Raw genomic sequence first — 27,613 nt, 5'->3', positions numbered from 1 at the left:
GTGTAAAAGCTCCACAAAAAAAAATACATGCAAAAAAATGCGAATATTATAAAATAATATATTTTTTTCCTTTATTTTGGGGAGGGTAAAAACACACCAGAGTAATGCATTAATGTAAAATATATATTTTTAAATAATTCGGCTTTGAAAAAAAAAATGGAGTGATAGAGTGGAAAAAATGTGTAAAAAAAAAAAAAAAAAAAATACATGCAAAAAAATGCGAATATTATAAAATAATACATTTTTCCTTTATTTTGGGGAGGGTAAAAACACACCAGAGTAATGCATTAATGTAAAATATATATTTTTAAATAATTTGAAAAAAAAAAATGGAGTGATAGAGTGGAAAGAATGTGTAAAAAAATCCACAAAAAAAAAATACATGCAAAAAATGCGAATATTATAAAATAATAATTTTTCCTTCATTTTGGGAAGGGTAAAAACACATAGAGTAATGCATTAATGTAAAATATATATTTTTAAATAAATTTTTTTTAAAAAAAATGGAGTTATAGAGTGGAAAAAATGTGTAAAAAAAAAAAAAAAAAAATAATACATGCAAAAAAATGCGAATATTATAAAATAATTATTTTTTCCTTTATTTTGGGGAGGGTAAAAACACACCAGAGTAATGCATTAATGTAAAATATATTTTTTTAAATAATTCGGCTTTGAAAAATGGGGTGATAGAGTTGAATAAATGTATAAAAAAAAAAAAAAAAAAAAATACATGCAAAAAAAAAATGCGAATATTATAAAATAATTAATTTTCCCTTCATTTTGGGGAGGGTAAAAACACACCAGAGTAATGCATTAATGTAAAACATATATTTTTAAATAAATTCGGCTTAAAAAAATGGAGTGATAGAGTGGAAAAAATGTGTAAAAAATCCCCCAAAAAAATACATGCAAAAAAATGCGAATATTATAAAATATATATTTTTTTCCTTTATTTTGGGGAGGGTAAAAACACATCAGAGTAATGCATTAATGTAAAATATATTTTTTTAAATAATTCGGCTTTGAAAAATGGAGTGATAGAGTGGAAAAAATGTGTAAAAAAATCCCCCCAAAAAAAAAAATACATGCAAAAAAATGCGAATATTATAAAATAATATATTTTTTCCCTTTATTTTGGGGAGGGTAAAAACACACCAGAGTAATGCATTAATGTAAAACATATATTTAAAAATAATTCGGCTTTGAAAAATGGAGTGATAGAGTGGAAAAAATGTGTAAAAGAAAAAAATACATGCAAAAAAATGCGAATATTATAAAATAATTAATTTTTCCTTCATTTTGGGGAGGGTAAAAACACACCAGAGTAATGCATTAATGTAAAACATATATTTAAAAATAATTCGTCTTTGGAAAAAAAAAAAAAAATGAGAATAAAGCTTTCTCATTCCAATTCCAAGCTGTGTTGATCAAAGGGAATGCGCTGCGGTGACGTCACTGGACTTAGGTGTCCACTCGGGTTGCCTGCGCAGAAAACACCAGCGTGCGTGCATGCACGTGTGTGTGCGTGCATGCATATGTGTGTGTGTGCATGCATATGAGTGTGTGTGTTGAGATGCACTCTCCTCCTCCTCCTCTCTCTCTCTCTCTCTCTCTCTCTCTCTCACACCATCACACACTACAACTGCTGCACAAGAGCTCATCACACACACACACACACACACACACACACAGCTGTTTGTTTGTGTGGTTATGTGTTGACGTGATTTGACGTCGTGAGGAGAAACGGACTGTCTCTTGCACCTTTCCCATCCCTCCCTCGGCTGTCCGGGAGCCGCCATGGAGTGTCGTGTGCTGTCCATACAGAGCCACGTCGTCCGGGGGTATGTGGGCAACAAGAGCGCGTCGTTCCCTCTGCAGGTAGATACACAGTGTCGTGCATGCTTCATGTGGCATGCAGGAAACGTGACGTGCACATCGTGTCCTGATGCATCCTCAAAACCAATGCCAGTGCAATATGGATCATTATATGGCCATATAATGATAAAAACACTGTGCAGTAATAGTTAAAATAGTTTTTTTCCTGTCTGTAAATGTTATATTTCAGTTATTGTGTTTTTCTACTGTTTTTATTGCTTATTTATAATACTTGTTTTTTTTATTTTTTATTTTTCATTTTTTCATTTTTTATTTTAATCTTGTCTTTCTTTACTATGTCTCTTGTGTGCACTTTACTCTATGCTGCTGTAAGCCTGCAAATGTCCCCGCTGCGGGACTAATAATTGATTATCTTATCTTATCTTATAAGAGATGTGTGTGTGTGTGTGTGTTTCTATTAGGGTTTATTATAACCCATGCATGAGACAAATCACATGTGTTGCATAAACTATTGATGCTCTTAAAGGGTCAGAAGGTCATCTGTATCCAGACATTACATTACAGTCATTTAGCAGACGCTTTTATCCAAAGCGACTTACAATAAGTGTATTCAACATAGGTATTCAAGAGAACTACTAGTCACCAGAAGTCATAAGTGCATCTCCTTTCTTAAACAATCATCTTAAAGCATAAACAAGCATCTTAAAGCAGTTGACCTGATGTCAACCAGTCACCACAGGTCAGACAGCTGTGAGGAGTCATGGTGTGTTTCTGCACATCTGGACACAAATACAAACCTGCTGCACTGATAACCTGCAAATCCCCCCCCTCCCCTAATCACAGGAGGGAGACATAATCAATAAGGCTATTTGCTGCTGTTCTTATACACTATGCACAGGTTGGGGAGCTGTCTGCTGCTTTCTGGAAGTTGAACTGGGACTGTTAATTGCTCACATGTGTTTTGTTGTGTGTTGCAAAGACGTAAAGAGCACACACGCTTTGTTTATAGAGTTCAGGGCCACTGAAAGCATTGATTATTTCTAAAAATTGCCCCTTTTTTGGGATGTTTTGCTCTTTGTTTGTGCAGAGATTCATTGTGGCCACTAGCTGTCTTGCAATTTACATTTTGCAGAATCATAATAATCCACTGTAATTGTGATTCCATCCATTTCGTGATACCTTTACTATGCATCTCGCACAGAATTAAAGTTACTCATAATTGCATGTCTTAAAACAGCAATAACAACCAAAATAGTCTGGTATCTTTAACTTCATTCAAGACAGTCGTAAGAGAATTTAGCCAACATGAGAAAGGAAACAAAAGGCCGGATGAATGTAAAATAATTACTGTTTTATGTATTGTTATTGGGGTAAATCTGCTAATTCATCATATTATAGATTTTAGGTCATACCTTCCAGCCCTACAAGGCAGTGTAATGTTTTACTATGTGTATTAAGACACCTTTTGTATATATATATATATATATATATATATATATATAAAAATCACTGCAAGTATTGATTCTCTACGTTAAACTCAATTATCGTTAAACTGACAGGCAGCTAAAGGTTTTCACCACATTAGCCAACAGAAAGTTATGAAAATGTATGTTTGTTTACTTTGGTAATGCCTCTTTGTACGTTATCATTCACGTGACTGCCACCCTTGATGAGAGGGTCATCTGAAGAAAAGGGAGGGCAGTGGGCATCAGTCCATTAACCTGAATAACAAAGCAGATTGTAGAGAGATGAAGAATTGTTGAGTACAGCTTTTCAGTGGCTCAACATGCATTTTGCTTTTTAGCATAATAATATGAGCTAGCGAGTGTCCTGTTGAGTCATTACCTGCGTTAACCGTAGCAATAGAGGCCTCACCTGAAGGCACAGTTTACCGAGTGCTACACAAGAAATCATAACTACCAGAATAAGGAGCCAAAAAAAAGGCCAAATGCTTACAGAACAAGCCATTTATTTGATATTATGAAAAAGGACACATCGGCTATCAGCTCCTCCCGGCTATGAATGTGAAAGTGATTTCCATTTATGATCCCTAATGTTGACGGTACGATGATAACAGTGATTGCTTCGGCTCTGTAATTGCCACAGTGAAGCCGGTGATTGTTATAGTTTCATTTCTTTTATTTTTTTCCACCGGCAGCAGTCAGTAGTGCTGGTGAGGTTGCTACAGGCCTCCAGTATACTCGTCCCGTCATCCTGAAAGACAGTTGTGAGAAGTGCCGAGTCTATTTTTAGCCCCGCTGCGCCCCAGGATGTATTTTGTGGTCGTCCTAATGGCTGCTGGGCTTTGTGATGCATGTCACCGGGTTCAGTGCAGCCACGGATGTCCAGCTATGGATGATTAAGGCCCCTGGCTAATGTTTATATAGGGTTTACCACTGCAGCCTACTGGAGCTTACACTGGACACTCATACTAACCAGCACATTGTACTAAATGTGTTGCTCAACAAGAGTGGGTTACGGTTACGTTCATTGTCACCATTATTAAGTAGTACCAGGAGATGCATGTGGCTGTTTAAAGACACTAGAATCTAATATTTTCTGATATGATAACACTTAAATATAAGACTATGGCTACATTTATTATCAATGCACTGGCCTCTTACAAATAAATAAAATAGATAAGTTTCATAGCCTAAGTGAACATGACTAGTACTGCAATCATCAAATATTAATAATAAAACCAGTATGTGCCGCTACAAATACTTTTTCAGAGCATGTTAAAACACTACATATGTTAAAATTGCATTTACACTGTTTGATTATTCAGACAGTGTCAGTATTAAAGCCTTAACAAGTCTTTTTTTGTTGTTTTACAAGGTGCCTGCAAGTTATGTTGCCTAAATTCAAGACCTTAAATTACATTTTGAATTAGCTATTATGTATCTGACAGTTTTTGTGCTTTCTTTATGCACTGTTCCATGCTTTCAAATAACGAAATGTTCCTTATTTTGCATATTTTGCATCAAAGGGTCTTATACGTTCTTAAATCTATGGACACAAACTGTGTTTTTAACTTGAATGAGATTTAAGAGGAATGATAACGATGTAAATGTGCAGTTGGAGTCAAATCCAGTCTGCAAGCTATTAATCATCAGACGCTGGGTTGATAAGTATAACTTTACAGTGTTATTAGTGTATGTGGCAGGTGATTATAGTGGCAAGTCTATGAATCTACCACCACTGATGCTTGTAAACATAAGACTGTTTTAATAACCAATAAACAGAAAGCCCACAGGCCGGTGACAGAGCTGCTCTTACTGTTCAGAGTCACAGCTGTGATTCAGTTGTGTTTTAGATAAGGGATACGACGATGATGATGATGATGATGATGTCAGCGGGCGTGCAGGGCATCCCTCTCTCTGCGCTGACAACACGGAGAATCTCAGGCCTGTCAGAAGGCAGCAGGCAGTGAGGAAGCAGGGCTTCTGATTGGCCGCCACAGGATTCCTCCTGGTGACGTCACTGAAGATGGAGACAGGCTGCCGTAGAGCTGGACCGGGTAGATTCAGATCACATAGAGACACAATTCAGGACGGGTGCTGTGTTCTGGCACCCAATTTATGATTAGGGCATTTTTATGTATTTGGAGTTAAATTGAATTAGTGTTATTTTGAATTAGTTTAGTGTGATTTTTCTCAGTTATAAGTCGAACAGTTGCTCGTTCAAAACAAGGACGTTTGACGAGGTAACACTGCCCAAGAACATAATAACTAAGCAGATTGTTTGTGCAGAAGTCTTCCAGAGTGAGAGGCTGTAAAAGCTGAATAAGTGAATTATCACTGTGATGGGTTATTTATTCTCAAAGGGACGCTTTTCCTCTACGCTGTGTCTCTGGAACCAGCAGGGATGCAGTGTTTTGCTCAAGGACACGTCAGCCAGCTGGATATGTGCTGACACGGGTCCTCGTGGATGTTCATTTCTCTACTCTGCTGTCCTGAGAGATAGTCTTTATGCTTTTAAATGGATGGAAAAGTTGTTCACACTTTGGGGGGGAAATAAAATAACAAACCTTGCAACATATTTATCTGGCGACTGGCAGCTCATTCAGTTTTAGATGATGTCGTCCAAAGCGTCCTTCAGTGGAAACCCTGAGCCAGACGAACCTGTATTCAACACTTAAACTGAAGTTTCTTTATTAATCAATAACTTGATAACTACCTTAATAATTGATTAATCATTCACAATGCTTGGTTTGTTGGTAACAGCTTGTTCAGAGTTCAGCTAGGGTTCTGCTGGCAAGTCTATGTGTAATTTGAAAGTCTGTGGGTTCTTTGTCTTTCTTGCTAAGTCTGGTCGGTTGGCTGCTCGACTACTTTGGTCCAGGCGGAAACATCCCAACAGCTAGTAAAAAGGTTGACTACTACTGTCGTTCATGGTTCCCAGATGATGAATTCGGATAATATTTTGGAGATCGCCTGACTTTGCCCACTGTGCCGTCGTCTGATCAAACACTTAGATATTCTAATACTAACAAAAAACAAATGAGATTCCCATCAGCCTCAGCTTCACTTTGTGGTTTGTGCTATTTAGCAAATGTTTGCATGGGAACAGGCTAACCTAAGATGGTAAAACGTCATCATTGTGAGCATGTTAGCATGCTGACATTAGCATTTAGCCTGAAGCTCTGCAGCGCCTTAGTACAGCGTCAGAGAGCTGCTAGCATGGCCGTTTACTCGTTTTTTGTTTGTCCAACAGAACAAGTCATTTGAACATAATTTTGGGCCTTGGTAGCGTATGACAGGCATTTTCATTTTGCATTGTCATGTTATAGACTGAATAAGAAACTATTGTAGGTCGCAGTGCAAATACACCTCAAAGTCATGAACGTACTTTAAGTTCATTTTGATCAAAGAGCAAAAAGACGATGTGCACACATGGAATAAATCACTAGCAACATAGACATGTGTTTATTATGTTTGCAAGCTAACACTAAATGTAGAGGAGCCAACCCAAAGCAGAGGGACTCGGCTGCCTGCTAAGTCACGATGCAGTAAATATAGTGTTTGTATAGTGTTGACTGAGACGTGATCAGTCTGTACTGTGACACACGTTAATTAAAGAAACTCTTCATTCGTCAGTTGCGGGAGGCCTTCCTCATCTGGGAATTACCATAAATGTTGAAGTGTTTTCCCTTTTTTTTTTAAAAAAAGGCAGAATGTTTATAATCTTGGTTAATATCCTCTCCTCCGTCTCCTCCGATGCTTTCAGTCAGCAGCATTGTAAACAGTCTATCTGGATGGGACTGACTTCAGGCTCATGAATAGAGCGAGAAAGGATGTGACCTAAATAACATATTCTTAGCATCAGGAGATGAGTACACCGATTTACATCAACAGTCAATTTGAAGTGAAGGAGTCCTGTTTGCAAAACAGTCGAACACATTTTTATTCACAACTCTGGAACAGCAAACAGAAACAGATCCTTTAGAAAACATTTAATCAGCCATAGGTGAGCAGAAAAAAACTCAAAATCAACTTAAAATTGAACTGCAAGTCATTAAAAGGCAGCTGTAAGACTTGGTAACACTTTTTTTTTTTTCCTGTGCATGTTCATTTAAAGTTGTGGTGTTCTGTGCTGTAAGTTTTTTAGGTTGACCAAACTAAAGTGAATCCACTCTAATTCAAAAGTCCTGCAATAAATCCTGCCTTTATATAATGTTCAGTTTCTGTTGAAACTGTTTTAGAGATGTTGATTTAATTTCATGGTCGTTTAGAGGCTGTAGTTTGTGCTGTTGACCTGTATCATACTGAATGTGTTTCCAATATTATGTCACTCAAATCAATGTGTAATATAACATAATACACTTCAACAGCACCACAAAATACAGCCATTAAATTGACCTTGAAGGAGGTGTGTCTGCAAACTTGAACATCAACGTCCTTGGTTTGACCTTAAAGAATGAACTCCTCCATAAAAATGTTTAAACAAATAAAATAATCATTGATAGTTCCATGAAGGTAGGATTTTACTGAAGGGTGTTTGGACTGCATTTGTTTTAGTTAAGTGCCAATTAACTAGCAATTTACACTTTACACAGAACTTTTAATATACTTCCAAAGAACACAAACAAATATTTGTACTGCAAGCCACATGTGTTGCTGAGCTTTTAACAAATGTGGGCTTTTCCCTTTTGGATATTATTACTTAATCACAACTATTAGAATAGGAAGGGATTCCCACTTCTGTATGTGTACCAGGACTGTATTCTTACTGTCTTTAAAAAAAAGTTCTGAGAGCGTAACATGTTTCCTGAATGCCTCATGATGATGATGATGATGATGATGACAAATCCACCTTTTCAGAAAACATGTGCCACGATATAGAAAGTTTCCATCAGTCCGACAGCAATAGCCGGAGCGTTGACAAGCTCAAGGTCAAAGGGGTCGAGGTACTGCCTCTCCCCTCTGAAAGCAGATTCTTGTATCTCAACATGGCATTTCAATTGAAAAGAACAAAGGACTCCTTCACTCCGCCTGCTTCCTGTTTAAACCCAATTAAAATAAAGTCATTCAGATAGCAATTGACTGCGCACGTGGATGGGTCATGTGTCTTTCTCTCTCTCTCTCTTTTTCTGGTAATTAAAAATAAATCTGTTAAAAAAAAGACAAACGGGAGGACACCAAGAGTTGGTTTATGTAGCTGATCCAGATTTGAGGATGTTTTTTTAATTTCTTTTATCTGAGCTCATAGATCACAGCGCTGGTTAAAAGAAGCCAGATGGACTTTTGTTTTTGTCCTTTTTATTTATCAGTTTGAGTTACAGATATGTGTTGACATGCTGTAATTATGACCAATATGACATGGCAAAAAATGTATAATATTAGACAAAATTGATTTACTCCAACATACAGTAGCAGTCAAAAGTTTGGACACACCTTCTCATTCAACTACTTTGAAGAATCTAAAATATAAAACATATTCTGGTTTGTTGAGCATTTGTTTGTTTACCACATAATTCCATATGTGTTCAATATCCATCTACAATGTAGAAAATAATTAAAATACAAATAAAGAAAAAGCATTGAATGGGAAGGTGTGTCCAAACTTTTGACTGGTACTGTATGTTCATCTCACATGATACTATTTTAAAGATGGCTATTGGTGCTTTTTAGAAGAAAAAACTATTTTTATAACCTTTAAAGTGTTTTATAGCTTATCATTTTTGCAGCTTTACTGCTTTGGGTCACTCTCAAAGCCTTTGTCGACAAAGAAAGACAAAGTTAGCGACTAGCTGGTGAACACAGCAGAGCATTGAATAGCTAAAGAGACAGTTATTTGCCCTAGGAGCTGGTGGAGACCAAAACCGGAGGTACAAGGAGGGCGAATATCGGACTATCGGTGATTAGAAACATGAGTCAAAATCAAAGCTCCATATCTACTGGATGTGTTTGTCGTATCTTGAAAGGTGTTGCGTGGTTTCAGCTGCAGTTATTGCAAGTTTAATGACCAAACAGGTACTTGGTAACAGCATTGCTTGTACATTTCTTGGTATATGTGTACTAGTACGCTTGTAAATGTGTAGCTGTGTGTGTGGCTGTGAATCCTAATCTCTCCTGACTCCTGACGTGTTTCCTCTCTCTGTCCTCCAGGTGTTAGGGTTTGAGGTGGACTCCATCAACTCTGTCCAGTTCTCCAACCATACAGGTAAGACAGATGAAAAATCAAAAGTCTTAGTGAGCATTTGTATGTGTGTGTGTGTGTGCGCTGTGTTTTAGTTCAGTGTGTGTGTGGGTGTGTATGAGTCATTCAGAGCCCCCTGGTGTCGTGATGAGGCGTTAGTGAGTGTTAGAGAGAGAGAGAGGCGTTCGAGGCTGACTAGTCGACAGCTGGGTGAGTGGAGTTTTTTTGGCGGAGGTCAGTGACTTCAGTGGCTGACGCCAGAGCAGCTCTCAAACACAGATGTCGGCTGCAGGGGACAAACTCCATTCATATTTTACACAAGCCGTCTCTCTCCGTCTGTGGGCGTCTCAGATGCTGCCGGTCTTGTTTTGACAAAGCAAAGATGCCGAGATTAGTTAAGTCATCCTGAGGAGTACGACTCAAGCTGTGAAAACACTTGTGGCAGAAGAGGAACTCTCTTAAATCGTGAGCTTGAGGACTTGTCGTTTATAACCCAGGGGAATGGATGTTGGTATTTACATGGGGTCTAATGGAAGGTGAAAGATTAAGATGAATAATGGCAAATATAGGATATGTTTCTGCTCCATTGATTTTGAGCTTTTTTTTTAAATCTATTTTTCACAAGTTGTTTAACAATCAGAAACTATACGACAAATATCACGGCTACATCAAAATACACAGCTGTCAGATTACACAAACAACACTGCTCCCAGTAGACCACACGTACCAAATAACTTTTTTTTTTTCTTATTTATAATACCTTTACTGTGTGATTACTGTTTATTATACTTGTTTTGATACTAATTTATCTTGTCATCCTGCAAATGTCCCAAATAAACAATTACCTTATTTCATTTTATCTAATTTGGATCAACTTTGTGACGCCAAGCCCGAGGATTCATTTTCAGGCAAAATCCTTTTCATTTAGAAAATAATGCCAGGAGTTAACTATAACTATGGGAGTCTGGAGGACCGGCCAAATAGGACAAAAAGATGGATGAAGTCTGGGCACAGAGGGGGCCATAGGCTCCATTTTGTGCAGCACTAAATCCCTTTTTTTTAACATCAATACAACCGAGTAAGTACTGAAATAGTAGTTAGATTTAATCTATAAGAAGCAAGACAATGAACAAAGAAACCTCAGTCAGAGTGAACATTTATTTTATTTTATAATCCAGAAACAAGAAGAACAAATGTGCATCTTCTTCTGTTCTGTTTTCTAACACTGCTGACAACATATTCCTTTAACACAACCTTCTGTCACAGTAAATGTGTGTTTTACTTCCATCCACTTCACAACTCCCTCCCACAGAAAGATCTCCTGCTTCTGTTTACTCACACTATTACAGAAATATGTCGTAATTTGCCACAGCAAAGTCAAGAAATGTTGTATATTCAATAATAATGCAGGTACTAAATGTAACACTTGTAAAAATCCACTATGCTCTGCAAAAGGCAATTAAAAGCAATTCAACTTGAAAAAAGTAATATTTGCAAAAGCAATAACTTCGAAGAAACTTAGACTGATGATGCGTCTTGTCTCTGATTGGCCTAGAGCGAGTGTCTGCATCATCCCTTCGTAATAATTTGATCTAATTTCCAGTCCCATGATGAATGAGAAACCTGCACCGAACCTGTCTTACACTGATGGATGGTCTCGGCTCAAGTTACTCATGCAAACTGAACGTGAAGAATGAATCAGCTGTGAAAACAAAAACATCTGCACAGCTTTTGGGCTTGTTGCTTCACAGCGGATACAAAACCCAGAACTCAGAAACCTGCACAGGATCAGTACATTATGACAGAGTTTACAATACATTTAAGTTTGTGGCTGTCAAACTTTGCTTATTTGATATTACTTTACTTATCCTGTTTACATTTTTCTTTACTGGTTTGTAAGAGACACCAGCCAGTTTCCTGCCATCAATGTGAAGATGAATATTGACAAAAATGAAATGCACTTTTCACTTTCTAAAATATTGTTTGCAACTTAAAAGCAAAAAGTTTTTTACCTTTTATGACGACCGTATTTTCCGGTTCTATACGTTGAAAAAAGGTAGAAAAAGTACCTTTAAACAGAAGAACCTACGTCAGGCATCTCACCTTCCTCTAAACATAGTATTTAGATAATAATGCATATTTTTTACAGTGTTGTTTCGTACAGAGCGGATGACCTTGACCCCCTCATGGCATGGTTGTCTAGTTTTTCCATTGGGTCTAGTTTTACAATACAAGTAATCATAACTCTATAATTACCCTTTGACTCAGTTGCATTCAGTTTAAAGCTGGAAAAGGTCAGCGAGCAGGTTGACATCTTATTGATGACGGAGTTTGGTTTCTACGCATGTGAGAGGGCCGTTTATTATAACCAGCCAGGTTAGTTTTTTTTTTTGTCATTTCATTGTTATTGAGATGGACGATGTTGAGTTTAGAGTAATCTGTTGTGGTGTTGCAGACGAGGGTGAGCTTAATTGTAGGTTATGCTGTAGTATAAGTGTTGTTGTGTGGGCGAGCGTCAGACACGGAGACGAATGAAATACTGTTATTTACATTTGAGCAGTTAGGAAGTGGTGGAGTCTGGATTCAGACAAACCTCTATGATAAGACGTTTCTCAACACACGTATCATTGATTTATCACAAAAAGTCAACAGTGTCTTTCTTTCTTTCTTTCTTTCTTTCCTGTTTCTCTTTTTACAGAAAATCATTCATTCAGGAGAATTAATCAGGACAATGTTATTGTTGTTTTTCACTTGTTCAGTCAGGCAAGTGGGTCAAAAATCCACTTGTCACTTCCCCTAACACACTTTGTTTTAGCCCATTTAACTTTTCAAATAACAGCAAAGATTAAAGTTAATTGTCATATTTAGTCTTTATTGAAGTAAATTAATCTGGAGTTTCACCCACATCATCTTAACTGAAACACACTACCAGGACATTTGCGATGCTCACTTGCACTTTGTCTTTACCCACCGCCATTTTCTCGTGAGTGCCCGGTCGATTCTGCACATGTGCGACTCTCAACAGAGATGAGAAAGAAACCAGATGGCCCACTCTTTAGCTGCTTCAATCATCGGCTCCAGCAAAACACAATTAGTTAATTATTTTTCACCACCAGCCCGATCAGGCCTGTGTGTTGCTAGATTTTCTCCCCCGACGTGGCAATTTACTTCCCCGGGGCAACTGTGCCATCTTTATTGTCAAGCTCTGCTAATTCTACAAGTTCTGAGCACCACAAATGAAATACTATTATAGATACTATAATACTGTTCTAGGGGCAGCAGAACCTCTCAGAAAATAAGCCAAAAACTATCTGCATGGGAAGATGTATCCAGCATTTCTTTGTTATTTAGTGGAACTGAATAAATAAGCATCTTCTTTCTCTCTTGTTTATTTTTTCAGTAGATCCAACGTTTACCCAGGTTTGTGTCAGTACTTCTGTCTTCAGGTATGAATGGATGGTTTTGTAGGATCCTCATTGGCTGAATGAGGCAGATGTGACTTAAAGATGTGACTTTTTGTGTTGAAATTATAAAATACTTTCCCATGAATTGAATCAGTGGTTCTTAAAATAAGGTTTAGGGACACTTAGTTGCTAACGAATGTAGGGGGGGGGCTTCTTTGGTAGGGGAATGAGGTGGAAATACAATCCAGGAGTTTGAAGAGTACCGTGATCTCCAATTTAACAATTAAACACAGCTGCCACGAAACAAACCACCAGGAATGTGGCTTACATGTTTTTGATTGACCAGATGGTGCTTGATTGTGTTGCAGCAAAAACTGAGAATCTGAATGAATAAGAGTGTCTAGACAGGATCCTGTGAGCTCCCAGCTCTAAATTCAATTTAAATCTTTAAGGACCAGTTAGACAAGGATATATTGTAATCATAGTGATTATGATCACTGTTAGTAAGGTACAGAGCAGACAATGATAGAGGCTGAGGACGATGTCGAGATTCCCAGACAAGAAAAAAATCCTCACATCTCTGGTGTAAATTGTGTTTGTCTCAGTGACCTTAACATGAAATTGGCCGAGACTCCGGTGCCCGTTTAATCAGATCTCGTATATTGTGGATGCCAACATTTGCAATTTCTTCAAGGAGAGTATGTCATTTGGTTTGGCATATTGAAGACGGCGTCTGCATCTGGGGAGGGAGAGAGGGGACAGAGAAGGTGAATAGAGAGACAGAGAGACAGGACATTTTTTTAAACAGAGAGACAGACAGAAAAAAGGGAGAGAGAGCGACAGGACGCAGCAGTAAACAGCAGCAGGCGCTGTGAATTGCGACAGCAGCGAATGATGACGACAGAAGCAGCTCTTATCTGTAGGCCTGCCTTCATTCTCTCTCACACACACACACACACAGCGCTCTGACTGCTCATCTCTCTTTCTTTGCCCCCTTTGGCTTTCTCCCGGCTTGTTGCTTAGCAACCAGAACCCCCCCCACCACCACCACCACGTGACACGGCTGTGACTCACCTGAAGCTGCGACATCATCGGCCTGCAGCAACCATGTCATACGCAGACAGACGTGCGCCGACGCGTGCTCACATTTGCATTCTCGTCTCGTGTACATCCAGCACACATTCACACACAGATGTACAAACGCACACAAACTCAATACATACACACACCGCCACACACAATGTAGGTGTGTTTGTTAGTAGGGGTGTGTGTGTGTCCTCGTCCTCCCCGGCGTCCCCTCAGTCCCTGCTTGACCAGACACTGTGGCTGCAGGCTGCACTGAGACCAACTGGTGTGTGGTGTGTGTGTGTGTGTGTGTGTGTGTGTGTGTGTGTGTGTGTGTGTGTGTGTGTGTGTGTGTGTGTGTGTGTGTGTGTGTGTGTGTGTGTGTGTGTGTGTGTGTGTGTGTGTGTGTGTGTGTGTGTGTGTGTGTGTGTGTTTTTGTGCTTAGTTCATTGACATTCACACTACTCTGTTACAAGCAAAAGTCACATGATCTAAGAAGATACTTTTGAGTCATGCTGGCAGTCAAAACAAAATCTTTATCCAAGAACGATGGAGTGTTTTGGGGGATTTGGGTTGTATGTTTTTTGGAGCAAGTTACAGTCGTATCAGTGAAAAACATCTGTGGAACAGCTGGATATGAGCATGAATTCAGAGAGAGGTGGGAAGATGCACTCAGATCCTTTCCTTTAGTAACATAGCAATAAAACGGAGTAAAAACAGAAAGTCCTGCATTCAAAAACCTATTTAAAGCTGTGGGTGCAGATTCTTTGCTTAATCAGCTTTGCGTTAACTCGTTAGGTAAGGGGCTTAAATGTAATTGACATTTATATATATATATATTTATATTATATTTTATATTTATGCAAGCACAGTTCATAATTTGCTTTACAGGAGGAATATGTTTGGATTTCTTTATAAAAATACAAAGAAATCGTCATTTCTTTGCATGAATTGTTAAATAGATGCACAATCTATTGAATGGGTATTTGATCTTAAAGGGTAAAAGCATTTCTGCTCAATTATTTCATATTCAGACTTAAACAGAATTGTCCTAACCTGCCCAGATAAACCACATTTTAATATTGGGTTTAAAATGCAAAAGTGTTAGTGGAGTACAGGGGGTTTAGTGTGTGTGTGTGTGTGTGTGTGTGTGTGTGCGTGTGTGTGTGTGTGTGTGTGTGTGTGTCAGCTATAGGGGGTGTTAGCTATAGGGGGTGTTAACGGGCACATATGCAGCATGTCTGTGTGTGTGTGGGTGTATTTATTTGTGTTTCTATGGGAAAAAAAGCTTTGCTAAAAGGTGAGAGTCAGCAATTAAGCGACCTCAATAACTCCCCTCCTCTCTGCAGGTTATTCTCATTGGAAAGGCCAGGTCTTGACGGCAGATGAGCTCCACGTTCTCTATGAAGGAATCAAACTGAACAACGTTCACCAGTACGACTACGTTTTAACAGGTGAACACCTCACTTTTATAATTCACTACTGCAGTTAGATTTAGCTTCATGTTAAGGTGATGTTATTGTGTTTTTATCTAGTTAATCCTGGCTGATACGTTTTTTTAAATAATGCTTGTGTTGTGTTCAGGGTACACCAGAGACACATCCTTCCTGGAGATGGTAGTGGACATTGTTCAGGAGCTAAAGAGAGCCAACCCCAACCTGGTGTATGGTGAGTAAGCACATAGTTCAGGATGTTCTCACTGTTCCTTCTTATAGCTACAAAAAGTAGTAAAATACTATAATTTGTATGTTATCCACGTAATCATAAGCCAGGACAAGTGACGTGGTATAAAGAACGACAAAGACTTTCACCCAGTAGGCCACTCTCCATGTCCAGATTTAAAAGTTAAATCTCATAAACGTTATAACTTTTTGTTAGATATCATACGGACAGGATACATTGCATGTTTTTCAGTATATTGGTGTCACTCAAATGTCATTTTTTGAGCTATAAGTTACCACATTTGATGTACTGTATAGCTACACAAGAAATAAATGCGTCTTCTGTTGAGTTTTTTCCTCACACTTTGAGCTAACTGTATGGTAATATATCCTAAAGGTTAATTGATGCAGTTTGTATAATGTGCAGTTTGTGTTCCATCAATTGACGTATAACACAGTTGCTCTTACAATGGGGATCTTGCGGGGTATAAAAAGCTTTTACAACATGATTAAACTTTGATATAAAGCATTAACAGCAAGGTTTTTTTTAAGCATAATCTTTAGCAAAGGCAGATTTTTTTGTAGTTACTGTTATGAATACTTTATATTTAAGCTACTCTTTACTCATGAGCGTTACATGACCTGTCAGTACCAGAGACTAAAAATTCACAATGCTGTTTTTCACCACCAACCCGTCATCATCAGCTTTTAAGCTCCTTTCATTTAATTGGCTGTTTAGCTTCCAGATTCTCAATTATGTTCACCAATGGCAGGAACAAGTAGGTTGCATAGGGTGGGTTTATTAAAGCTTTTGTTGGATGATAACATCTGCCTGATGCTGCTGGAAACGGGGTTGATAGGAGTCGAGTTTGCAATGAGCTAAAAGAGGCTAAAAAAAAATAAATATATATATATATAGGTGCATAGTCAGGTGATAATTCTCTGAGGCTTTGTCACCTTGAGTGACTGCTTCCATGTTACACAAAGTCATTCGGTCCACTGTTGTCAGAAAATTGTGAATTAGTGCAGCTTTAATATGAGTAAAAATCCACTCACTATGCAAATTAGGCCCCTGATGAAACATACAATTATGAGGGACAATGAAACAACAGATACAGAAACATTTTAAGTGATAATAAATAAAGTTATTATAACCCACCAAATAAAGTCAATGATTTAATGTTCAAATGTAGCTTGACGTTAATCTCAGGGAAGTTCCAGATCTCACTCTGGACAACTCTCTCTAGCCGGGAGGATTTTAATCTCATGTTGCACAAATCAGTTTCACTCAAATCAAGGCTGTTGCAGTTTGGCCCGTAGTGAATTTAGAGACGACCTACTGCCACTGTTCAAAATAATAAGCTACAAGAGGGTGACGTGCATAATGTGTTTGTTTACCTTTAGGTGTAATAATTTAGTGGACAGGAAATGCAACATCCTTACGGCTGCAGATCAGACCTTAAAACTATGCAGAACTGTGTCCAAAACAACTATCAAACTCCACCCGTCAAGTATTTAAAGCTGGCCCCAGATGCACCATTTCATTTTGTGAATTTGATTCTGCATTTAGAAAAGATCTCTTCCTTCTTTTCTCTTTAGAAGATTGTTAATGTAGGAAGGTTGTTGTAGAAAAGTATAAAAAATAAACTATTATTCTGGTAATGGTACTGAATCTTGGGTATCATGTAACTAATAGGGATTTTTTTTATATATATATATAGAGAGATCGCTTTTGGTGGAGAAATTAGTATCTATTCCATCGTTTTTAGCCTCTTTCAGCCCTTAACTTTACTGTTTTGATTCACTCTCATTGCTCTCTTGTTTTTGCAAAAAAAAACTCACCTTAAACCCACTAACAACCCTCCTGCCCAGACAACTAAACTACCAGTTATGTTAGCTGGCTAGTTGGTGAACATAATGTAGCATTTGAAGCTAAACAGCCAAATATATTTCCCCTCACGAATTACTGGAGACCAAAACTAAACAATCAGGAGAGTGAATTTTAAACTTTTGCCTTAAATTGGCCGGAGACATGACTTGAAATGGATTTTAAATTAGAAACTGTTTGCCATCACTTTCCCATATTAACCTTATAAAGTGATAATACTGTATGTCAGTACTATGGCCCAACAAATATATATTTATGCTATCTTCAGTACAAATGTTACATTTTTGTGTAATAATAGAGAAATGATCAGTATTTTCTCCCTTTGGCACTTTTTAATTGTGAGATGTAATGAAGAGGCACTAGCAGAGCCTTTTAGTCGTCTTTTCTTTTTTTTCAAGAGAATGTCTACATTAAAAACAAACCTCTTTTCTGTCGTGTTCCTCTACATGCTGGCCTCAGATGCGTTTACATCTCCAAATCCAGTTTCATGCCTCCCTATCACTGCTGCATTATGGGATGTGGAGCTTTCACAGGTCTGCGCTCTGTGTCTGACTCTGAATGTGTTTGTGTCGTTTCAGTATGTGACCCCGTCCTCGGTGATCACGGATCTATGGTGAGATTAGTGTGTGTGTGTGTGTGTGTGTGTGTGTGCGTGTGTGTGTGTGTGTGTGTGTGTGTGTGTGTGTGTGTGTGTGTGTGTGTGTGTGTGTGTGTGTGTGTGTGTGTGTGTGTGTGTGTGTGTGTGTGTGTGTGTGTGTGTGTGGTTAGATGTTTATGATTCTTGTGCCTTTAATGTGTGTGGGAGGGTTTTAGTGCTCATCCTTGTGTGTGTTTTTATCTCTATATATATTTGAGTGTGTTAGTGGGGGCTGTTACAAGGCTCATTTCTCAGTGACAGATGGATTATTGTGATCTGACAGAACTACACACCTGAAAATACACACACACACACACACACACAGTGACTGTGTGTGTGTGTGTGTGTTTTCAGGGATTAGCATCATATTCTGTCTGTTAGAGCTCATCATTTAAAACCATGAAAACAAAGATCAGAGAAAACTGAGCCCACTCATTTATGTGTGTGTGTGTGTGTGTGTGTGTGTGTGTGTGTGTAGTGTGTGTGTTTGTGTGTTTTCATTGTGTGTGTGTGTGTGTGTGTGTGTGTGTGTGTGTGTAGTCGTTCATTTAGAGCACTGTTTGTGTGTTTTCATTGTGTTATGTGACTCTAACCTGTGTGTCTCGTTCCTCAGTACGTTCCTCAGAATCTCTATCCGGTCTATAAGAACAAGGTGGTTCCTGTTGCCGACATTATAACTCCCAACCAGTTTGAGGCCGAGTGAGTTCAAGTTTTATTTTTATATTTGCAGATTTGTATTGATTTAAATCCTGTTAATCTAGCGTGACAGTTCTGTAATTGTCTTTTTTTTTTTTAAAGATAAACTTACTAAATTTAGATTTACCGAGTATTAGCAAACACAATCTTTATGTAACGCCACTCATGCATGTTATCTAATACCTTTATTTTGTGGTTTTACACATTTTAGAAAGATTAACAGAAAATACGTCAAAATGTAGCTTCTCCTTCTTGATTTACCCTTTTAAACCATGTAGATTTTAAAAAAAATATTCATTTTCAGTACTGTGTCTTACATTGTCTTATTGAAACTGTTTTTTCAAAGTTAAAATACTATACTGTTTATGGCTCCTCATTGAGATCAAATAGAAACATGCAGTTTTTCTTTTATTTCAATGATCTCCACTGAGAAACGGTAACATATAAAAAGTTTTCCACATTTTTCTCAACTTCTTTTTTTCCTTGCATTCAATAAATGTCTGCATTTATGAAAAACAATAACTTCAAGCCACAGTTGAAGAGATAACTGTGTCTCATCTCAACTTACACCACCTAGTGGTGTTTCCATACATTCACACAATCATATTAAAGGTTTTCTATATACATTAAATACTCACATTACTTATGGATCTTTCCCTTTTTGCACTTGTGTGTTCCCATAACTGTTATGAGTAGAATTATTTATTTAAAGTCTTCTTTTGGACTTTATTAGGCTCTTAAATGGGAATGTCTGTGTTTTTATGTCCAATAACTTAAAGTTCAGTGTATTATGTTACAGTGCTGTTTGCTTGTGTTGTAGATTGTTGACGGGGAAAAACATCAGCACAGAGAAAGACGCTGTAGAGGTAAGAGATCTCTCACTACATAATCCTTCCTTTCCTTTCTTGCATGTTATATATCTTGCTTTAAACACTTGCTGCTGACTGAATACATGACTGTCTGTAGGTCATGGACCTCCTCCACGCCATGGGCCCAGACACAGTGGTCATCACCTCCTCCGATCTGCCCTCCAGACTGGGAGACCGCTTCCTCGTGTCGCTGGGCAGCCAGCGCCAAAGTACGTTGACATTATGTGTGAACTATGGTGCATATGAGTTGTCTGTACGTTTATGTTGTGAGACAGAATGAGCCCTTCAACGTGTCGTGTCTTGTGTCTGTGCCGCTCAGTTCGTCCCGACGGCAGCAAGACGACACAGAGAGTTCGAATAGAAGTTCACAAAGTAGACGCCGTCTTTGTAGGAACTGGAGATTTGTTTGCTGCTATGCTGCTAGCGTGGACACACCACTACCCTAATGACCTAAAGGTACGATATGAAGACAGCCACACTAGAAACACACTTGTTTTTAAATATTTTACGTCAGGAAATTAGGTTTTGATTTTATTAGAAATGCTAATAACTTCGTTTTCACTCTTCTCAGATGGCCTGTGAGAAGACTTTTTCAGTCATGCACCATGTTATCCAGAGGACTATTTCGTATGCTCACGGTAAGAAAAGTAGGGCTTGTTATAGACATCTAAAGCTTTAAATTTGCTAAAAATGTATGCTGTTTAACAACAACAACAACAACAAGGTCAACAGGAAAGCTAGAATTGAATCATGTACTTAATAGTTTAAAACATTGACACGAGTCAAGCAGTTTTGTCAGAGGTTATTGAAAATATTAATAACAGAATCACTAGAGAGTAACCCTCCTTTTAATCTATTTGTGTCCAGTAGATTTCCTGATATAATTCAGCCTGATTGCAATCACATCTGCGTAACACTATGAGAGTTATATTTTTAGATGCAAAGCACTTTGTTTCGTAACTCACTCAAAGCACCACTTACTGTTCATCTATCAGGCTGCAGATTATCCACAAGAGCTAGAGCAGTTCATTGGACCGGTTCTTCTCATGTCAACCTGCGACGCATATAGGAAAGGAAAAGGACCGGCAGATACAGATGTAGATATGTGGATAAGATAATTAAAACATTTAAACCACATGCAGGCAACATGATGACATTCACACATCTCTAAACTCATTTTCCAGGGTTTCAAATTGTATGTATGGAAAAAAGAAAAAGCTACAATCATTACAGGTGGCATAAACATCTGAATTACAGAAGAATGTTAAAGATTTGAACTGCTTTGCAAACAGTTTGCATAGGTTTGGCACAGTTTGTCCAAACTATTTTTACATTTGAATAAATTGCGTGATGTAGCTTTCAAATAAATGTTAATCTTATTTTTTCTCTGCATTTCCATCTTTCCACCCCCCCTCTGTCTCTCAGAGTTAGCAGGTCCTGGTCGGAAGCCCAGTCCGCCCCAGCTGGAGCTGAGGATGGTTCAAAGTAAAGCGGACATAGAGGACCCTGCTATAGTATTGGAGGCCACCGTCATATCCTAACATTACCGACCCATAAGACTCATACTAACCTTTCTCCTCTTCACCCATGAATCTCTCGAATTCCAGTATCTCGGTGAATCTCTCATCACTGTAAACCTTTGACTGTCGTTTCCAAACTTCAACACCTCATCATCCAGACTCCTTAAATAAAACCTTAGTATTGTAACCCCTGTAGTCCTTTTACCCTTAAACCCCTTTTACCCCTTTAGGTCCTGAACCCCTTAACCTGTAAACCTTTTACCCAGACCCTGTTTTGGAACTAGAGCCATGGATAAACAGTGAGTTTGGTCGCGGTACTGCCTCGTCTCTAATGCGGTATGTAGCACAGGTTTTTTTTTAGAAATCTGTCGGGTTTAAGTGTCAAAAAGCAGGCCGTATGAAAAAAACATACTGGCAATACTAACAGAAAAATATGAGAGGGATGAGGATAATTGGAAAACCCTGAAAATACATTCAAGGTCCAGTCCTCAACACAGAGGAATTGTTTTGGAGTGACTAAAGTCAGATTTGGACAAAGCTGATTTCATATTTGTTTTACAAAAGGTAGTTTTTTTGTTCTCAGAGAACTTCCTAAAGTAGTATAACTTGATTAGTCCTAGTATTACTCTTTAGTGGGGAGTGTTGAAAAGCAGTTTTTGGTTTCCTCGCTGGTTGAAAGTTTCTCTGGTACACATCCTGATCAATGCTGCGATTTAAGAAACTAAACCACTTAGCGTTTCCAATGCAGCAGGAATGATTTGTCGTTGCATTCATAAAACAAACACTGCAACAGAGCCCCAGTTCACACCTGGCATTAGAGTCTCAACAAGCGTCTTGTGTGACCAGTTTGTGTTTTAAATTTCTTAATTTTATTTGTGTATGCCGATCAAATGAAGAAGTCGGCTAGCTACAGACTGATATATATATTATTTTTTTCACTTTGGCGCTAAAAGGCCACCGATGGCTACAGAAAACTATTAAGGTGGAATGTTTTTTTACATGTTACTCAATGCATGAGTTGAGGTTGTAAATCAATCAACACACCTTAAATGTCAATATGACAACTTTGACTTTGAATAGTTTTTATTGCCTCTCTTGCTAGACAAATGCTTTAGTGATGATTGGATCCTCTACCTCTAAATTATTAAATAAAAACTTGCCTGTTGCTCTTTTACTGCCACTCCACTTAACTAGCGTATACGTTCTTGCACTCTAGCTGTGTGTCTCCACAAACACACAACGGTTGCCAAGTATCAGGATTGCAGCACTAACATTGTCGTTGCTGTCACACTAAAGCGATCAAACCCTGTTTATCTATGGCTCTGCACACCACTACTCCCCCTCTCCCCCCGTCTTAAAGCAGTGATGTAATGGTGACCAAGTCTAACCCCCATGAGACCCCCATTGAAAATATAACAAAGGAAAAAAAAAGACGCACAATGTATAGTTGATGTATAGATGTTGTACTATAACTGTATTGGACCATCTGTATGATATCTTCTATCTGATCTGTCTATTGGACCATTGTGTTGATGCTACTGTACTATAGACCACACGCACTACAATATCACCCAAACCAGAGGCATTTGGGTCGGTTCTGGCACTCCTGGAGGCTCCAGATGCTCCAGTTGTTGTCCCTTAATAGTAATAGGTAACTGTCTAATAGTCATAGTGTGTAGTTGAACCTCGCAACGCAACTTAGAGAAAAATAGGCAACCTGAGCTGTCTGAGCCGTCCCCCGTCCCCCCGGCCGTTTTCTGCTAAAAGAACAATCAGAAATCCGGCGACCTCCGTGCCAGAACCGACCCACATCACAGCCGGGCGGTTCCCGGCCCAGCTCTGGCCCAGAACCCTGTATCTGAGAGTTGTGCCACTGAATTTACTGGAAACCTCGAGAAGTTGTAGAAGGAGACACCCCCCCACCCCCCCTCCCATTCCCAGTATCAGCTCTGTAAATGAGCTGTTTCCTTTTTTTGGCCACTTCACACTCCACTGTGGTCACAACAACAGAAAGGATGCAATTTTGATGTGATGCCAGGAGTTTAAATTTTTAATAATATTAATAACTTCAGTATTTATTGATCTGCAGTGCTATCTGAGGTTTGAGGTGACTGCTGCACTTTGAGCAAAGCATAGAATATCTCTGATCTAACCTTCTTTTTTTAATGAATGGTTGTTTTTATTATCTTTTAATCTGTTTTATATGGATTTTTATTTTTTTGTCTACATAATGACATCAAATTCATAACTATTTCCTAATGCCCAAAGTAAAAAAAAAAAAAAAAACACATTCAATTAACAGCGATATAAAACAAAATGGTTATTTAAAACAGAAAATCTGGAGTGTTTGGAGCCCACAAGTGTTGGCATGATAATGATTTAAAGTGTACATGAGCGATATTTAAAGTACTATACTACCTGAAATGACCGTAGCTAAAATCTGAAATATCTCGTGTTAAAACACAAGATGTTTGTAATCTTAATTACCTAGAAAACCTTTTTCATTACCACTATAATTTCAAGTTTTTTTTATTTCAGAAAATCAAATCTTACACACAGTTTTCTGTTTTCTGTCTCACTCAGCTACTAAACTAGCCAACGTAACTTGCTACCGTGAAGCAATAACCGTCTTCTGCAAAGGTTGATTATTTAACAGTCATTACAGTCAATCTGAAGTCTTCAGTTATGCTGCTTGTGGTTTAATTATAATTAATTCTAAATGACAACCACAGCAGCATTGAGTTTATCTGTCAGGCGTTACAATGTTCTGTTTTTTCACAGTGGAGTGTGATTGGAAAGAGATGAGGAGAACATGACATGTGACGGTGGTCATGAGCCGGTTTCAAACCAGTGATGTCGCATAAAGAACTCGGCATGTGCCTTAGGAAATGAGATTATAATGAGACTTTAACACTTTTAATTTACCTCAAAATCTTCTTTTTCCCCTCTTTGCTTCCTGATTTTAAATGTTCAGTATAAAGCAAAAATTTCCACCAACAACTAACTGTTTTTTGGAAACTGTAAACCAAAAAAACGGAGGCTTTAAAACAAAAACAAAAAATTCAAATCCAGATGCCGTCAGTGTCCCACCTGAGCTGGATGTAAGGTTCTGGGCAGGCCAGTGTAATTCTGTACTGCTGTTGTTTCTCTATGGACTGTACTGTGATACTGCCTTAGAAACCAGACATCATAACACCATCATACTGCTCACTGAGGGAGGAGGAGGAGGGGGGAGGAAGGAAACATGAGATGTCTTAAATGTTGGTACTTTTGACTGCAAACTTCTGTTTTACAAATGCAAAAAAATTGAGGTTGCATATGCTAAGAGATTTTTTATGTTATTATTATAAAACATTATGTTTTTAATTATCTTCAATTAAATGTTTGGTTTATAAAATGATAGAAAATTGTGATCAAAATTTCCTTTAAATTGCTTTTTTTTTCTTTATTACTAAATCAAAACCCAAAGATATTCAATGATAAACAGAAAAGCAGCTTGATAATGGATTTTAAAAAATATTAATTTTCTAGCACAACTCTTTCCTTTTTTGTTTTCTAGACTTATTCGACTAAACTGAAAACACCTTTTGGACTAACGATGGAGGGGAAAAAATGCATTCTCATTTTTAGAATAATGCAATAGATCATATTGACTTTTGTACGAGTGCAGTTCTATTGTGCCGCTGTAGCGCTGATTGTCATATCAACGACAGACTGCTGCGTCTGTGCGCTTTAAGCTCCGTTATAATCAACATGTGCACTATCCAGCCCTCTGCTTCCTGCTAACAAACCAGTCTGCCGTTCTATTGGGTTAAAAAAAAAGTGTGTCTACCTGTTGTGTCCGTGTGTGTGTGTGTGTGTGAGAGAGTGTGTGTATATAAATGTCTTTTATGGTCACAGGGTTTTGTGTGTATGTGTGTAATGAGAGAGGAAATCCCTGAGAAGTAAAAAAAGATCCACAAAAGTTCAAAAGAGACATAAATAGTGTAGATGAGGAGGGGAGGTGAGTTATGTTCAAGAGGACAATCATTCCGTGATGTTACACAGTGTTGCACGACTCCCTTTTCTCCAATCTGCAAAAAAAAAAAATAGTGGGTTTTGTTCCTGAGAGGTTTGATCTTTAACGTTTCCTCGATGCCTCACAACCTCCTCTTTCTCTTCCTCCCCCTCCTCCCACCTACATGCAGATTAATCAGTCCTCGGCCTCCCAACAGTGCCAGTTGTTGTGTCTGTAGCGCTAGTTTTTAAACCTCGGTGTGTGTGTGTGTGTGTGTTTGTGTGTTAGATGGTTATACTGTACCCCCTGTTCCCAAATCTCTCTGCAAAAGGATCACTTCTGTCCCCACTTTCCACGCTGGTCATACAGTCAGCCATCAAACATATCGAGCAGAAACAGAACAACGTGGACCAAATATTCCTTCTCATTTTGTAACCGTTTTGCTCCACAAACCCCTGAGAAAATACTGCTGCTAAATATATAAGCAGTAATTCTTTGTCGGCCACTTTTGAGCTGAAAAGGAACCGTTTAATCAGATTGTGTGAGTTTGTGTGGCGGAGAGCAGCTACCTACGACTTCATGTAAAAGCTGCAGAGTTGGGATGTTAGTTTTTGACGGGATTGGCATTAAAGGCATTTAATTCAATGTTGACGTGAAGTCTAAATTAAGCTTTGAGGGTTAAGTGATTTGTCTAAATTGTATAATTAAACGTCTGTAATTTATTGTAATTACAACAACCCTCCCATGTGGTTGATGCTCACCGGTTTCCACGCTTCCTCATATCTCTCCTCCTCTTTGCACCTGTTGCGATAAACCCCGCCCCCTCATCATCATCATCATCCATTTAAAAGAATGGCTGCCACTAAAAAAAAAATACTGCGATGGTCCAACCGTCTGTCTTCGACCGTGGTCCTCTCCTCCCGATTGACAGTTTTGTCTCCGCCATCTTGTTTTTATTTCTTTTTTTCTCTTCTTGGTGGCCAAAACAAAAAACGAGGAAATGTAATAATCATTGTTTGGTAACTGTTTTTAGTGCTATGTTTTTGGAGCGTTACGAGTATTTTCTAACATGTTACAATAAAAGATTGTAGTGTACAAATTCACATTTATAAAATATATATATATATAGATATATGAGAAATGTATGTTCTAATGCAATAAAGAGAGATTAAGAATTATGAAAATTGTCTTGACTCCTTGTTTTACATGCTGGTTTCAATCAGTTACCTTTGTGCCGTCCTTTTATTTCACACACTTTTTTTCTTTGTGATAAGTTTAGACACAAAAAACAATTGATGAATGTTTTTGTCCATACAAGCTCATCTAAACATTTAGTTTTAGTCATACTTTTCACTACCGATCAGCTGGTGTTGGGGATTTTAGAAATGTTTCAGCAAAAGACTACATGACGTACAAATAATATGCAAAAAGCAAGAATGATGTTGTTATTGTGAGCAAAATGACTTACAATTTCCTGTGTCATCCGTTCCCCAATTGGGGAGAGTGCGTTAAAATACAACAATCAACTGTTTTCAAAATAACATTTTATGTATTTTTTTTATAAAAACAAATGCTCAACAAACCAGAATATGTTTTATATTTTAGATTCTTCAAAGTAGTTGAATGAGAAGGTGTGTCTAAACTTTTGACTGGTACTGTATGTAATGCATAAACACGTGCCTGGTTTACCAATAATGCAAACCCCAAAAGCAATATATAATGAAAATTGAATTGAATAATTACAACTTTTACTTTTCATACTTTGAGTAATCTGCAGATTATTATTGAATACTTTTACTTTAAGTGAGGTTTTTAAATGCAGTACTTTCACTACTAGAGGAGTACTGTCATAATGTGGTATTAGTACTTTTACTACTAGAGGAGTACTTTCATAATGTGGTATTAGTACTTTTACTACTAGAGGAGTATTTCATACTTTTACTGTGGTATTATAATGTATTAGTACTTTTACTACTAGTGGAGTATATTTCACAATGTGGTATTAGTACTTTTACTTTAAGTGAGGTTTTTAAATGCAGTACTTTTACTACTAGTGGAGTATTTTCATAATGTGGTATTACTACTTTTACTACTAGTGGAGTATTTTCATAATGTGGTATTACTACTTTTACTACTATTTCATAATGTGGTATTAGTACTTTTACTTTAAGTGAGGTTTTTAAATGCAGTACTTTTACTACTAGTGGAGTATTTTCATAATGTGGTATTAGTACTTTTACTACTAGAGGAGTATTTTCATAATGTGGTATTAGTACTTTTACTACTAGAGGAGTACTGTCATAATGTGGTATTAGTACTTTTACTTTAAGTGAGGTTTTTAAATGTGGTATTTTTACTACTAGAGGAGTATTTTCATAATGTGGTATTAGTACTTTTAC

General features: G+C 37.8%; 1 protein-coding gene across 1 annotated transcript; it reads left to right on the top strand.

Annotated features, from left to right (window-relative positions):
- The first annotated feature begins 1,616 nt into the window (after positions 1–1,616).
- Positions 1,617–21,709, top strand: LOC129092520 (pyridoxal kinase-like). The gene is made up of 11 exons (XM_054600495.1): positions 1,617–1,878; positions 9,447–9,501; positions 15,296–15,400; positions 15,531–15,614; positions 18,074–18,108; positions 18,746–18,831; positions 19,649–19,694; positions 19,795–19,906; positions 20,017–20,153; positions 20,269–20,335; positions 21,123–21,709. The coding sequence occupies exons 1-11, from the start codon at positions 1,798–1,800 to the stop codon at positions 21,236–21,238; spliced, it is 924 nt and encodes a 307-aa protein (XP_054456470.1). The 5' UTR covers positions 1,617–1,797; the 3' UTR covers positions 21,239–21,709.
- The last annotated feature ends 5,904 nt before the right edge of the window (positions 21,710–27,613 follow it).

The sequence above is a fragment of the Anoplopoma fimbria genome, chromosome 6 (assembly GCF_027596085.1).
Source record: "Anoplopoma fimbria isolate UVic2021 breed Golden Eagle Sablefish chromosome 6, Afim_UVic_2022, whole genome shotgun sequence".
Lineage (NCBI taxonomy): Eukaryota > Metazoa > Chordata > Actinopteri > Perciformes > Anoplopomatidae > Anoplopoma > Anoplopoma fimbria.
Note: the sequence above shows the minus strand (reverse complement) of the source record. Positions and strands in the feature narration are given on the sequence as shown.